Here is a 15,773-nt window from a genome sequence, read left to right on the forward strand (position 1 = left end):
TTGTTATTGCTTTGTCTGGAATGTTTCACAGTTAGGGTAGTTCATGGAGACTAAACCAGAGCAAGTTACAGGTCAGATCTGTAGAGAGGCGACCCTGCTCACAGTCAGAATGCCTGTTTTTCTAGGTATTTTTGAGCTATAAAACCACCTGTAATTTAATAAATAATAATAATGCATCATTTTCATATAGCACTTTTCTGGACACTCAAAGACATGTAAATGTAAGGTAGAGCTGTTTAAAGTCACACTGTGGAACATTCCAGGCAGAGCAATGACATATTCATAGAAACAAGCAGGTGATGGACAAGAAAGGCCCATACAGGAGACAAACAGGAGCACCTCTGTTAGCCACAGGGAGGCACAGGACACTGGAACACACCATTCATCTAAGGTGATCTTTATTCCACGTTTATGCAGCATGCTTACACCACAAAGTCTGGATTATTTATTATTGCCACTTGTATAAGATTTATCACATCAATCTTAAATAATAGGCCTTTAAATAAAAAAACACATTCACACATGTCATAATGGCTCAGGTTTATATTGCACTTCCTAGGTTCTCAAAGCACTTGACGTGAGTCCATATTTCACTCTCCCTCAGTTTCACTCGGTCTTTAGCTACCTCTGAACCACAGCCACCAGGGAAGACTGGCCACATTAACCCACAGGCATGGAGACTGCAGTGCCTTGCCCAGAGATACACCAACAGTAAGCAATGCAGGCAGCAGGAGTCAAACTGAAAACCTTCAGTTACATTCTCAGTATACAGAAATAATGAATAAAGCAGTGAAAGAATACTTCTATTCTATCACTAAATGAGTGGTTAAACACTTGTGCAGTGACAGCTGTTGAACCTGATTGTCATCGCCAGGCCCATAAAGAACCCATCCCTGTACCACTAACCCCCACAGTTCAGCAGGAAACACACAAATATGTGTGTGACTTGTTCTTTTACTTTGGCATTTAGACCCTGACAGGCCAGGCTTTGTCTGATGTGATGAAGGGAGAGTATGATGGAAAAGGAGGATGCAGAGAGGAGACTGAGCGATGTGCTGCTGGAGAGCAGTGCAGATGGCTCAAACAGCAGAATGACAGAAGGTACAGACTGGTCCCACTGGTCGGACAGACAATGACTAGTGATGGCTGATAACCCTGATTTGTGATTTGTTCTGATGCCAAGTAACACTTGGGCAAGTACTGTGATATTGATTCAATACTGATTCCAAAGAGTTTTGTATAAACATGCATTGAATTGTCCATTGAGCACTGAGCATATGAGCAACTGAATACTAAGCTGAAATATAAATGATGTATTTTAAAACTGATTACAGTTTGATCATCAGCTAATACTTTAGCATTAGAATCAGTATTGTTCAAAATCATTTCAGTACCAAAACATCAGTAGTTTGGTATGGGGCCTCCTGACACACAGGTGAGTCTGGACATAGAGCTTCATCACAGAGGATCAGGGTGATGGTAGTAGGCATACACTGTAGAGTCTATGGGGGAGGACCTGGTAGTGTGATGATCCTGAGAGAACATCCAGTGGGGTGTGCAGGAGGTCAGACCTGTGAGGCTGCCTGCACATCTGGAACAACAGAACAACAGAAGCTTAGAGACTGCTCAGCTCTCACTCACTCCATCCAAATTTGTCTTTGTCTGAAATTATATTTTCAGACATACTAAGAGCTCTGTTAAGTTTCACTTTAAAGCAGACCTGTTATGCAAAATGGACTTTAACCATGGTTTAACCGTGGTATCGTTTTCCCCATTTACCCTTTGAAGGTTTATTTGGAGTGATTCGAGCATGTTTGAGCAATCTTAAATCCCTTATTTTCAAAACACCATATTGCAGATCAATCCCAGTGAAACCTTCATTGCTCTGTACTTATTGCATTCTCCAATTTAACTTTCATAATGGTGAGAAAAGTAGGATTCAGCAGCATCATGCAGTTATTTTGGTACAAATGAAAATAAAGTCCCCTGATCACTAATGTAATCTGCAGCGATCCACTGGAGGTGACGACAGGTCCACAGCTCTTTGTTATGATGACGTTTACCTTGTTCTTCTCTCACCTTTGAACCTGTCCACTGGCCTCTCATCCTCCTCCTCATCTGTGACTACCTCTTCATCACTGGCGTACTGCAGCTCCTGACTCTGCCAGCGCACCGTGCACACCTTCTGCAAAAGATTACACACGAGACTCAGGAGTATACACCCTCCATAGCTCTAATGTAGTCACGATAATAACATTTAAAATGCAGTTTTGGTACTACAAATTAGACTCAATATTCAATAACATGATGCTAATTACATTTCTGGGTGCTGCTGCCCCCTGTGTGCCCGCTGACACACTGATGAGGTGGCGCATGTGTTGTTCCAGGCGTGCCCGCTCCCTCTCGCTCTGTTTGAACCTGCGCTCGGCGTCTCGCAGCCTCAGCAACTCGTCCTGGAGCAGACTGTGCTGCCTCTGGAGCAGGGCCAGCTCTCCTATGGCCCCCACCTCAGCCCCTGACGATGGACTGTCCCCGTCCCTCCTCAGGCGCCACTCCTCCTCCGGCTGTAACAGCAGCTCCAGGATGGAGTCCTGTTTGATCACAGCCCCCTGCGCACACATGTGAAGGATCACAGGCTTCAGAGTTCGATTCAGTCAGAAGAAAAGCACATTAAGTCAGAGCTGCCTCAGAGTCCAGCCTCTACAGTCTGTGATCATTAGTTGCTGTCCTTCCTTACTTGAGCCTCTTGGCTCTGCTCTCTTGTTTGTGTTTGATTTCTCTCTATTGTCTTTACAAAGTCTTTTTGTATTCTCACTACATTTTAATGGATCTATTTTATAATAATAATATAATTGTGCTGTTTTGTAACTCCTATTCTTACCATCTGTCCAGGGACTACAGATGAAAAAAGCCTCTCTGGCTAATTTTGGTACATTTACAGAAATGTTGAATAATGTTCACAGTCCCTGTTAACTGAACCAAATAAATGAATATATAAAGCAAATTACCAGGAATGCTTTTTATGTTATAACATGGATAGCTTCTGAAGTCTTCTGAAGTCTTCACTCTTTCCTCAAACAAGGTTATCATTGTCACAACTAGTGAAACTGATATAACCCCAAATGACTGAACTTTGGATGGTATAAAGCTAACGTTAGAGCAGCTGTCTGGGCCTGGCAACTGCGTGTCCCTCTTCATGTAGTGGTGAAAGAAACTTACTTTGCAAGATGGCGCCTGTGGTCGGCTGTGCTTCTGCTGCCTCTACTTTTTGTCGTATATTTGTGATTTTCCTTGTGCTATATTTTGCATGGTCAGCCCTGTCAACAAATGTCGTGGCTGCTATTCAATATGACAAACACATGTTACTCCGCATCAAGGTGCGCATGGAAAACTTTTCTGTTTCTTGGCCAGGTAGACAGTTATTCCTTCAAACTCTAGAATGCTCCACGTCATCATAGCGGTGGTCTCGCGCTCGTTTACCGGGATGACTTCTGGACACGACAAATGAAACCGGTCGCGTTCAACTCCTTTGAGCTGCAGATGACTAAAGCTGGGAACATTGTTTCATTTTATTGTTTCTTAATCTATCGACCGCCTGGTCCAGCACGTGCATTCCTGGATGATTTCTCAGACTTTTTATCTTCAGTTATTAAGCTTGAGAGAGATTTGATACTTGGTGATTTTAACCTCCACGTAGATGATCCTTCATGTAATTCAGCCGGTGAGCTGGAAACACTGACAGATTCATTTGGTCTAAAACAGCATGTGTCTGGTCCAACACATGGTCATACTCTGGATTAGGGATGGGCATTCGATGAAATTTTCTTAATCGAATCAGAAGAATTCACGATCGATTATCGATTAATCATTAACGTTTTTATATTAAAATGATCATCATTATTATTACTATCTGCACTACTAATCTGCATAAATAAATTCAACTTTACGACATATAAACCGTAACGACTCTAGAGCCACAATAATCTGTTTGACATTATAATGTGTTTAATTCAGTTTTGTGCAACTCTCACAGAAACGAAACTTAAAACCGCATTGCTAATTTGCATAAACTAAGCGAAGATAAAACTGCAGCTCTTGTGTCGCTGATGTGGTCAATTTCTGTTGGATTAAAAGACATGATTCAGTGGAATACAGGTTAGTGTGACCATATTTGCGTTTGTCAAAACCAGGACACCGTACGGTGGTGGGAGGTGGGGACTCGTCATCGATATTGGGCGACTCTCACCTGGCAAAGCTTTTTCCCACTGGACACCGAAACATATGTGCTGCTTTGTGCACTGTGCACATGGACTCACACTTGTCCCGAACGCAAAGGAAATTTCTTGTACAAGTCATCGTTGCCCTTCAGTACGTTGCAGGCTGCTCGCTCCTTCTGAGTGCAAAGAGCTACATGTACTGACCCCTGTTTGGTCACGCTACGCACAGCACCCTACATTCGGTTTGTCGATTAAAATGAACGTAATCGATGAAATTCTTAATGATCAATTATCGACTAATCATGCCCATCCCTACTCTGGATCTTGAATTTTCCATCTTATCATTGACCAGTTGAAAATTAAGGACATCCAGGTATCAGACCATAGTTGCATTCTGTTTAGTTTTATCTTATAACTTAGAATGTCTCAGTTCAAAGAAAGTGACAAAAAGGCATTTTATTTCCCAAGATACTGTGGAAAGATCAGACAGATCAGCTTATGTTTCCAACCTTGTGTCAGCGAACAAGAAAAATCCAAAAATCCAGTCCTGTTTAATACCATTGAGAAAATTGTTTCACCTTCAACACCACAAATCCCTGTTTATACAAAGAAAGAACTCTAAGAATTTATCACAATCAAAGGTGGACACTATCAGAGCATAACATTTGTGACTGGGGACTTTACCTTCCATGGTGGTCATTGGTCTTCCTTTTACCCTGTTAGCCTTGAGGATGTCATTGGTATAATGAAGAGTGTGAAACCATCCTCATGCCCGCTAGATGAGGTGCCACATTCACTTTTTGTAAAAGCATTTGATCTTTTTGGTCCACATGTCTCTTGAAACAGGCTCGGTTCCAGCTCCTTCAAACAAGCTGTGTTTAGTCCAATTTTAAAGAAGCCAGATTTGGATCAGTCTGTGCCCAAAAATTATAGGCCAATATCAAAATTGCTTCTTTTATCTAAAATAATTGAAAAAGTGGTTTCCAAACGGTTAACTGACTTTTTGCACGGCAATAACTTATTTGACAATTTCCAGTCAGGCTTCCGCATTAGGCATTCCACAGTCACTGCACTTCTGAAAGTCTCTAATGATATTCTGATGGTGGTGGACTCTGGCCACTATACAGTATTGGTTTTATTAGACCTCACATCAGCTTTTGATACTGTAGAGCACAAAATGTTATTGCATCATTTACACAAAGTTTTTGGAATTAGTGGGACAGTCCTAGATTGTTTTTTGTCTTATCTGAGTGATAAACCCTTTTGGGTTTCCATCATAATGTCATGTCTGAAGTGTAACCCTTGACCTGTGGGGTCCCGCAAGGGTCAATTCTGGGGCCACTTCTTTTCTTAATGTACATTTTTCCAGTTGGTCAAATTGTGAAATGTTTCAAGAATGTTTCTTATCATTTGTACACTGATGACATACAGTTGTATTGTTCTTTTTAAAGAAACAGAAATGGACCCTCCTCTTTTGTATCAAAAATTGGCTTTCTGAAAACTTCTTGCAACGTAATGATGAAAAAACAGAAACTCTTATTCTGGTACCAGATGAAGAAAATCCTCAAATTAAAGATCATCTCGGCTCACTGAGCCCCTCAGCCCAATCCAGTGTTAGAAATCTGTGAGTGCTGTTGGACAAATCTATGTCTTTGGAGCAGCACTGCAGCCAAGAGGTTAAAAGCTGTTTTCATCAGCTTCGGAACATAACTAAACTCAGACCAATTTTATCAAATGCTGATCTTGAAATGATTGTTGACTCTTTTATTTCATCTCATTTAGATTATTTTAATTCTCTTTTTACTTGTTTTAATGCTTCTACATTTAAGCAGCTGCAACTTGTACAAAACACGGCTGCAAGGTTTTTAACAGGAGCAAACAGACGAAGACACATTACACCAGTTTTATCTTCACTGCACTGGCTTCCTGTTAAGTTCTGTGTTGATTTTAAAATATTGGTTTTAACTTCCAGAGCTTTAAATGGACAAACCCCAGTACATCAGGGACTTACTGCTCCTACTTCTCAGATCGCACCCTCCAGTCCTCTGGTCAGGGCCTCCTGATGGTCCCAAAGACCCAATTTAAAACTCGAGGTGACGTTTGCTTTCAGGCTGTGGCTCCCAAATTATTGAATGCCCTGCCCTGGCTCTATGTGAGGCCAACTCTATAGACTCTTAAAAAGCAGCTCAAGACACTGCTCTTTAGACAGGCTTTTAGTCGACTGTGTCTGTAATTCCTCTATTCTTGTTTATGTTGTTTTTATGTTGTTTTTTGCTCTGTAAAGCACTTTGTGATTTATTTTTTTATCTGTGAAAGGTGCTATATAAATAAAGATTTACTTATTTACTTACCTGCAGTGCGTGGAGGCCTGTGCTAAGGCTCAGCAGTCTCTGGCAGATCTCCTGTTAACACATGGACAACATGGTAAAGCTATTGGTTTCACTCACAGGTATCTCACTCAGAACAGGATCATACAGTGTTTTCCCCATAAAGAATAGAATTTTCTTAAAAGTTACATACTGCAAGACATTTCGTCCACCTTGCCACACATTTTAACTCCATTTGGAACATCCCAAGGTGAACCAGCTCATGAATGCCACCAGGAACACGTCTGGACACACCTCAGTAGGAGTTGTCACCTTTTCACTTTGAAATGTGTGTCCTCTGGTCATATCAGAGTTTATAAACATGGTGCTTTGAATAATTTGCGGTCTGATGTTTGGATCACATACTGCTGGTTGTTCTGATCGACCTATTTCTTGCAAAAAATAAATTCTTTGTCGTTGCTTCAACAATCATAAGTGTCTACAGAAAGAGTCTTTTTCATCAACAGCTACAATTTGGAATGTTAACAGCATTTGCATCATGTATATTCATAACATGAACTCTCCCTACCAAATACATTATAATCAGATATCAGCCTCATTACGCAGCTCACCTTGTGCACATGTGCCCCGTTCAGAGACACTTCCCCATGACCTAAGGAACAGGAACACAAAGGATCAGTATCACTGGATATGGTGTAGACATTTTTAGTATAGCTAAAAGGTATGTCACTTTCTGGATGTGACACGTCACGAGCATGATTCCATGGATATACAATGTTAAAACCATATTTGGGACATTGTCCATGGAGACAGATCATTTTTATACCATACTACTGGCAGGGTGCAAGGCCGCTCACAGTGAGGACACATGTTTTTCAGTATAATAAATACATGAAAAACTAAATGAGAAAATGCTAAAAAAGCTGCATATTGTGGCTTAAAAAAATATTTGTTGATATATAAACCTGCTTTAATTTTATTTCCCTTTTGAATGTATTCAGTTGCAGGTGGTTGAAAAACCAAAAATGAAAAAAAAACAAAACAAAAAACTTTGGCCAAGTGGACAAATGATGCTATATAGAGAAAACGAATAGCATTTCCATGAAGACAAGCAGGTGACGAGCCATACAAAATATAATTATGTTATTATAATAGATAATGTTAATGAAATAATGGCCAACAATGGCTTTTATATTATTTGTATCTATTTGATGAGTGGAGTGCCCAGAGACACACATGTAGGAGCATACAAGTATCTGGTAAAAGTTTCAAGCGAAACATGACTATAAAAGTGACTTTTTAAACTGTATCACACAGCGACAGGTGTCCAAAACACATGTGTGTGTTTAAACTATATCAGGCTGATTCTTTAGATGTTCTTGGACACAAATCTATAATAATCTTGACAGTTAGCCTAGTCCTGACCAAGTTTGTGCCCAGTTGCTTGTGACTATGGCAACTCAACTATGGCCTAACTCCGGTTAGGCACTTTGATGGAATGGAACTGATGATTTGACAAATGAGGATTGCCAAAATAAAACTTTGACTATAGCTCGCTTGATGGAAAAAATCCCACATGTATACTGTATAATGCTTTGTAAATTCTAAGCTGGTGACAACATAACGTTTAGGTCATAGTGTCAATAGCCTAAACTGCGAGTGACTCTTGAGGTTTCAGTGATGGACATAGAGCCAGGGTACTCACACATGGGGCCCTGTTCTGATGTAGAACTGCCAGACGAGCCCAGGAGCAGCTCACTCAGAGTGTCCACTGTGGGAAAAATCAGCAACACTTGCAATCAACACTTGTGGATCAATAAAGTTTGTCTAAATCTAAATCTAACGCTTTGTACCAGGTACATTAACATCAATGTATAAGGCATAAATAAGCATGTCCACATCCAAGTAAAAGACATATTTGCAGTAAGATAGACTCATCTCTCAGATGTCTGACCCACACATTTCACAGCTTGGACTATGGTTGTGTGTAGACACAGAGCGACATTAGGGTTTCTGAACATAGTACCCCCGTGTCAGGTTTCTCCCTCTCCCTCTGGTGGCATGAAACTGGAACTACTCTTCCTCAGTGTACATGTATTTATCCCTTTAATAGATCTACCCTCTTTTTAGAAGTCTGACACAGTGAGTCAGACTGACTGTGAGACAGTAGCTCACCAGAGAAACACTGCAGTATTCTAATTATATACACAGACATTATACTGAAACTTTTTTTTAACCAATGGCAAAAGAGTCTTTTGTGTGCTGTTTAGCTCCTGCTTGTTGTATCTTCTTTGGTTATGTACCTTCTTTGGTTGTGTACTCTCTTTGGTTGTGTACCTTCTTTGGTTGTGTACCTTCTGTGGTTGTGTACCTTCTTTGGTTGTGTACCTTCTTTGGTTGTGTACCCCCTTTGGTCATGTACCTTCTTTGGTTGTGTACCTTCTTTGGTTGTGTACCCCCTTTGGTCATGTACCTTCTTTGGTTGCCTCCAGCAGCAGTCGCTCAGCCCGCGGTGCCTGCAGTGTGTCTGCCCGGAATAGAGAGCGTGTGTTGGCAGGGTGCAGACTCTGACCACTACTCAGCTCTGATAGCTCAGAGAACAGCGCCACCCTCTGGTGGAGCAGATCCAGCACTTCACTGTCCTTGTGCTGCAGATCAGCTGTGGACCAAGAGTTTGGACATGAAGATGTGAGTGAAGCTGAGTTCCTCCTAAGACAGGTTCACTGACCTTTGAGTCTCCTGATGCGGGCCTTATGTTCTGACTCTATCAGCGGAAACTCCTCTCTGGATGGACACCTGAGTCAAACACAAAAAGACAGTGCATCTGACAGCCCATAAACTGGAGCACAGAGACAGGAGCACAGAGACAGACGGGAGCACAGAGACAGAGAGGAGCACAGAGACAGACGGGAGCACAGAGACAGACAGGAGCACAGAGACAGGAGCACAGAGACAGACTGAAGCACAGAGACAGGAGAACAGAGACAGGAGCACAGAGACAGACAGGATCAGACAGAAGCACAGAGACAGACAGGATCAGACAGGAGCACAGAGACAGACAGGATCAGACAGGAGCACAGAGACAGACAGGATCAGACAGGAGCACAGAGACAGACAGGATCAGACAGGAGCACAGAGACAGACAGGATCAGACCGGAGCACAGAGACAGACAGGATCAGACAGGAGCACAGAGACAGACAGGATCAGACAGGAGCATACTTGCGCGCTGCCTGCTGGATGTGTTGACTCCACAGAGTTCGTTCCTCTTTAGAAGCAGCGTGCAGCTCGTACATCTCAGGAGGAGAGGCGTCGCTGATGCAGAACAGCCCCCTCTCCTGGTTGGCGATGGGTCTCACGATGAGGTTCTGCAGGGACAGAACCGGGGGCTTGTCCTGGGTGAGACACAAAGACAGGTTCTATTATTTCGACCACAGACACAGTGAGTGAGAAATACTGCAAACACTGTACAAACAATGTAGTTATATGTTTTCTAATTTTCATTTTCGGATTTGATGGTTCCTCCTTGCACTAAGTCACTCCCCCCTTCAGAGCACTATGACAACACAATCTGAGTACATCCCACTAATGAAACTACTGTAAGTTGCTGTGTTTGTTGTATCGTGTTTTTTTTATATATGCATAAATTTATGGAGAACTGTCGTGTGGGAGTATGATTGACGATTGTGGGCGGGGCCTTGTACAGAATCTTACAGCTAACTGTAAGGATGGTTTGAATAGCATCCAGGAGAGATCTCTAAAATGCTCAAATATGCATAGATGACATATACAACCTCTTATTTTTGATGAAGAAACAACTTGGTAGAAAGCTAAAAACATAGTATCTCCCCTTTAAATACCTACAAGTACCACGGTATACCTATCAAATATCTACAAATACAAAACATCAGGTCAGTCATAAACTATAGGACCAATCAAGTAATAATAATATACTTCTACCTTTAGTATCATTAGCATACATCTTTGTAAAGCATTTCTTCAGGTCATACTTGGGAAAGTACCAAGTACAAACAAGGATGAACTATTTAAGTATAATTCATTAACTCATAAATTGCTAGATTTGTGTATGTATTCATACATTGTTCATTACCAGGGGTGGGACGAAACAGAATTTACACTAGACGAGATGCCAGATAGGGTTTACGAGATCGAGACAAGACGAGATTTTGAAATAATTTGCAATAATCAGACTTAGGTATAAAAATGACCAAATTAAGTCATCTGCTTTTAATAACCCAAATTCATTCAACAGAAATCCCTTCATGCATCACTACAAATTATTACAATTAGGGGTGTCAAATTATCGCGTTAATTGCGATTAATTAATTACAGTCATATTTAGCGCGTTATGTTTTTTAATCGCGTTAATCTCATTTTTAATCTCTAACTTTACTGTTTCTGTATGTGAGTTTCTTTATTATAAAACCTGTTTGTATGTGTTGTTGGGACAACAACACACACACACACAAAAAACACTTATACATTTTTTTATTTCGGTAATTCCACTCATTGCCGGAAAGCCACACAAAACGCGCGCAGTAACAGCGATGTAAACGTCATGTTCACATTGGCGGCGTCAGTCACACAATGGACGAGGTCGAAGAGCCAGTAGAACAGAGGCAGCAGTGCACAGGTAAAAACACATTCGTGTCTTGGAAATTATTCTCCCGACGTGAAATATAAAAGAAAATAACAAATATAATATCGCCTGAAAACAACCTGCATAGACTCATGATGTCTGCACTACTGTCCTATAGTGACCTGCCACATGAGGGGACACACACACAAACACACACAAACACAAACACACACAAACAAACACACACCTTCATCATCGTCATTAACCTGAGAACGCGCGGACCACGTTTCCTTCCGTAGACACTGCGCGGACATCGCTGTCCTCCCGTGAGCCTCGTGTGGATCGTGTTTTCTCGCGTACGCGGCGTAAACCGCGTTTCCTCCTGTGTGCCTCTAAACCAGAACTAACACCAAGACTAAAACCAGGACTAAACCAGGTCTAAACCAGGACTAAACCAGAACTAAAACCAGAACTAAAACCAGGTCTAAACCAGGACTAAACCAGGACTAAACCAGGACTAAACCAGGTCTAAACCAGGTCTAAACCAGGTCTAAACCAGGTCTAAACCAGGACTAAACCAGGACTAACACCAGGACTAACACCAGGACTAAACCAGGTCTAAACCAGGACTAAACCAGAACTAACACCAGGACTAAAACCAGGATTAATCCATTCCAGGACTAAACTAGGACTAAAGTAGGTCTAAACCAGTTCTAAACCAGGACTAAAACCAGTGATCTCATATATATTTCTCTATCAATAATATTTTTAATATGGTTAAGGAAAGACTGGACTTTTTATTGTCTTTAAGTAGACAAAAGTTATTATGTTCAGATTTCCTCGTCTTTGCTACTTTACAACAAACAGTTTCTTATTCATGGAGACTTGGGCTCAACAGCCAAATTGGAGAGATTTGTTAAACAATAAATGACTTTATAAAGTCACTTTTTTTAATTTATATCAGTCTTTTGATCTGCCACAATAATGTAATAATGAATTTAAATGAAAATACCTCAAATTGAAGGCTTTTCTCAGCAATTTTTAGGTGAGATTAAAATGAGATTAATTAGATTAATTAATTACAGATCATAATTAATTAATCTCTAAATTTTTTTTTATCGCATGACAGCACTAATTACAATACTGAATATACATGTCTATTACACGTCATTTTTATTATTTAAATAATTCGACTAAAACTGGACCTGCTCCTTTGTTTTGTGTCGTTCCAGCTTCTTTCCCCTCCCTCACTGCTGCTGCACTATACGCTCACGATGCTGAGGGACACAGACAGAGGAGGAAGACTCCTTCTCTCTTTTTTCTCACTATAAACTAAAAACTTATAAAACTATAAATTAAAGTTATGGATGAACAAGATCTAAATATCTCTTTGTGGTTCTTTTACAAAAAATGTTTAGCAGCAGGATGTACAAGTGAGAAACACAAAGCCAGTGACACATACAGTACGTCCTGCTAGAGCTGCTAGTGTGACCTCAAATGGAAACCTAACAAAAACTATATCAATTGTTCATGTTGTTTTGTCTGCAAAAAGTTTTGTTTGTGCTGCTTTAGTTTTGGTGATATTAACAATTATTTATAGGTCAAATTGGAAGCTTCAAAATGCTCTAAAATGGCCCAAAATGGCTAAAGATATTCCAGAGGGAATGTCCTGTCTCATCACTGAGCAAAACAACAGAGCAAAGAGAGAGAGACACGGAGAAGATTTTTTCCTGTTATGTCTCCAAAATTCATCTGGCTCCCCCTGGAGGCTGCTGTGATACTGCAGGACACACTTTTGTCCTGAGGGATATCACTCCCTTCAAAATGCCTTGATACTGGATCTGATGACCCGACCTGTTGCACTGCACTGAGACTTTTCTTTGAGCTTTTCTGTTATTACTGTATTTTACTGCTCAGTGTGCTTAAACTGATCATTTGGAATATTCCAGGTTGAGCAATGACATTTCCGGGGAGACAAGCAGATTGTGGACCTCCCACCAAAAAGTGACATCTTGTTCATTTATGTGTTACTATGCACAACTGCTCTAGACCACTGTGTGAGAGACATCCCCATTAAAAGAACTGTAAAGTCCTGTACAGAATTTCACATTTAGGGAGAACCTGCCTCCTGGTCAAATAAACAGTAAATATGTATGTCAGTACCAGACTGGTGAAGATGTACTTCTGGTCCTTCTCCTGTAGAAACACCAGGATGTCGGTCATGAGGAGCACCTGCACCTCTGGAGAACACAGCAGCAGTGAGCAGGACAGAAGAGCGGGTTGGATAGGTGGTCTACAGACAGTAGGCCTACAGAAGAGCAGAATGGACATTTAGGCTTACAGACTGCTCCTGACCTTTAAGGCGTGACCCAGGGCTCTTCCAGAACAGAGTGCCCTCGTGCAGCAGGCTTCGGCGCAGCAACTCCTCAGGCCTGAACACTCGCCCATCCCTGACTCGGGCCACCACCTTCGGGTCCAGAGTGGCATGAATCTCCTCCACCCTCTGGCTCTTCTGTAGCTCGTCCATCTTTAGATACACATAAGTCCAATACAAGTTAAGTACGAGCTCTCCTTCTGCCTGAATCTCTCTTCTGGAAAATATATTCACATTTAATTAGAATTTGTATATTTTAGTTTCCTATCAACAGATTAAGGTATTTATTATTATATTATTATATGATTTTTATTATTTATTCAAATTTTTATTATTTATTCACATAATTCATTTTTTATGGAACATTGTAATTTCTAAAGGTGTATGTTGTCTTCCTTTTCACCTGCAGCGACTGACTAATGACACCACCTGTTAGAATGCCACCATGCGTGCAGGGCGGCGCGCAGGGTGGCGTGCAGAGTATTACAAAATGATATTTGTCCCTATAAGGCAGTTGCATCTCAGGTAGGAGAAGGATATTAGGGTTGCTAATTTATCCAGGGGTTAAACAGGGGTTGCTCAGAGAAAAATGTTAAGAACCACAAGTCAAATGTATGTGGTTCTGGTTCTGACCTGCTGTTCGATGGCAGTCAGAAGTTCTCTGGCCTTCAGCAGAGCCTGGGAGAGAGAGGATGCCTCTTCTTCATCTGGATACACACATACACACACACACACGCACACACACATTGACCTTGTTTTTAGCTTGTTACAAACAACTACTATCTACATTTAGAATATCATGAAAAAATTTCATAAAGTGAAATCCATATATTACATAGACTCATGACAAATGAGTGAAGCTTTCAAGCCTTTATTTCTTGAAATTTTGTTGATCATGGCTTACAGATGATGAAAACCCAAATATTTAGTGTCTCAGAAAATTACAATTATACAAATACATTAATTAAATTAATAAATAGATAAATGTAGTTAATAAGATTAACTGAAATTCAGGAGCAGGACCACGCCTCAGCTGCCCTCTCCTCTCACCAGCGAACCACAACTCACCTCCACCACGCCTCGAAATTCCCAGAAGCCTATATGTAGCTGCCTTTCCCATCATCCCAGTTTGTCTCGGCTAACTCGACCCCACCCTCCTATCCCCTATTTTGTCTTTCAGTCATAAGACCCCTACAAGGATGGTCCCGTTCCGGCTGGGCCAATTGCAGATTGAGACGGAGCCCCCACCCATAGTCTCAACCAGCCATCTCTGCCTCGCTTCGTACATTGTCAATAAACTTCTTTGCATTATGTCGTTGTTGGCGTGGTCCTAGCTAGTGAATACATTTTAAAAATATAAATTTATACAGAAATATCAGGCTTTTGAAAAGTATGTCTATGCACTCAGTACTTGGTTGGGCCTTTGGCATGAATGACTGCATCAGTGCGCTGTGGCATGAAGGAAATCCTCCTGTGGCACTGCTCAGGTGGAATGGAAGCGCAGGTTGCTTTGATTGCTGGCTCTGCTGTCTCTCATCTTCCTCTTGACAGCATCTCAGAGATTCTCTGTGGGGTTCCGGTCAGGAGAGTTTGATTTGCAAAAGATATGCAAAATGTACTTTCATCTGAAAAGAGACTTTGGACCATTGAGCAACAGTCCAGGTGTTTTTCTCCACAGTCCAGGTCAGACTCTTTTGACATGTCTCTTGTCCCACAGAGGCTTCATCTGTGTGGAGAGGCTCTTGATGCACTGACTCTAGACTCAGCCCACTCTTTATGAAACTCCCCCAAATTCTTGAGTGGATTTTGAGGGAAGGCTGCGCTCATCCCTTTGGCTGGTGCAACTTTTCTTACCACATTTTTCCTTCCAGTGAAGAAGTGAATCTTCTTGGATACAGCACTCTGTGAACAACCAGCTTCTTTAGCAATGACTTTTTGTGGCTTTCTCCTTGTGGAGGGACAGTAACTGTCTTCTGGACATTTGTCCACTCAGAAGACTTCCCCATGACTGTGTAACCCACTGACCCACACTCAGAGACCATTTAAAGTTTGAGCTAATTAAGGTGTGACACTCTGACTTTCCAATATTGAACTTTATCATAATATTCTCATTTTCTGAGACACTGAATTTTGGGTTTTTATTATTCGTATATTCATAAAAAAAACAAAAAAACAAACAAACAAACAAACAAAAAAATAGAAATAAAGGCTTGAACGCTTCGCTCTATGTGTCATGAGTCTATGTAATGTATGGATG

The 15,773-nt window shown here is 41.1% G+C and overlaps 1 protein-coding gene across 5 annotated transcripts in view; it reads right to left on the minus strand.

Annotated features, from left to right (window-relative positions):
• Window positions 1-381: 381 nt before the first annotated feature.
• The window catches only part of arhgef1a (Rho guanine nucleotide exchange factor (GEF) 1a), a 33,417-nt gene continuing 18,025 nt past the window's right edge, over window positions 382-15,773 (minus strand). For all 5 annotated transcript variants that reach the window (XM_055157141.1, XM_055157140.1, XM_020933324.2 and 2 more), the window contains exons 11-22: window positions 14,150-14,223; window positions 13,498-13,669; window positions 13,306-13,382; window positions 9,765-9,937; window positions 9,273-9,340; window positions 9,018-9,203; window positions 8,250-8,315; window positions 7,156-7,196; window positions 6,569-6,619; window positions 2,319-2,609; window positions 2,080-2,185; window positions 382-1,591 (exon numbers count right to left, since the gene is read on the minus strand). In XM_055157141.1, coding sequence (XP_055013116.1) covers window positions 1,566-1,591; window positions 2,080-2,185; window positions 2,319-2,609; window positions 6,569-6,619; window positions 7,156-7,196; window positions 8,250-8,315; window positions 9,018-9,203; window positions 9,273-9,340; window positions 9,765-9,937; window positions 13,306-13,382; window positions 13,498-13,669; window positions 14,150-14,223 — 1,331 coding nt within the window. In that variant the 3' untranslated portion in view covers window positions 382-1,565. The remainder of the gene's footprint in view (window positions 1,592-2,079; window positions 2,186-2,318; window positions 2,610-6,568; window positions 6,620-7,155; window positions 7,197-8,249; window positions 8,316-9,017; window positions 9,204-9,272; window positions 9,341-9,764; window positions 9,938-13,305; window positions 13,383-13,497; window positions 13,670-14,149; window positions 14,224-15,773) is intronic.

The sequence above is a fragment of the Boleophthalmus pectinirostris genome, unplaced genomic scaffold (genome assembly GCF_026225935.1).
Source record: "Boleophthalmus pectinirostris isolate CB_2022bp ecotype Guang Dong unplaced genomic scaffold, ASM2622593v1 HiC_scaffold_21, whole genome shotgun sequence".
Taxonomy (NCBI): domain Eukaryota; kingdom Metazoa; phylum Chordata; class Actinopteri; order Gobiiformes; family Gobiidae; genus Boleophthalmus; species Boleophthalmus pectinirostris.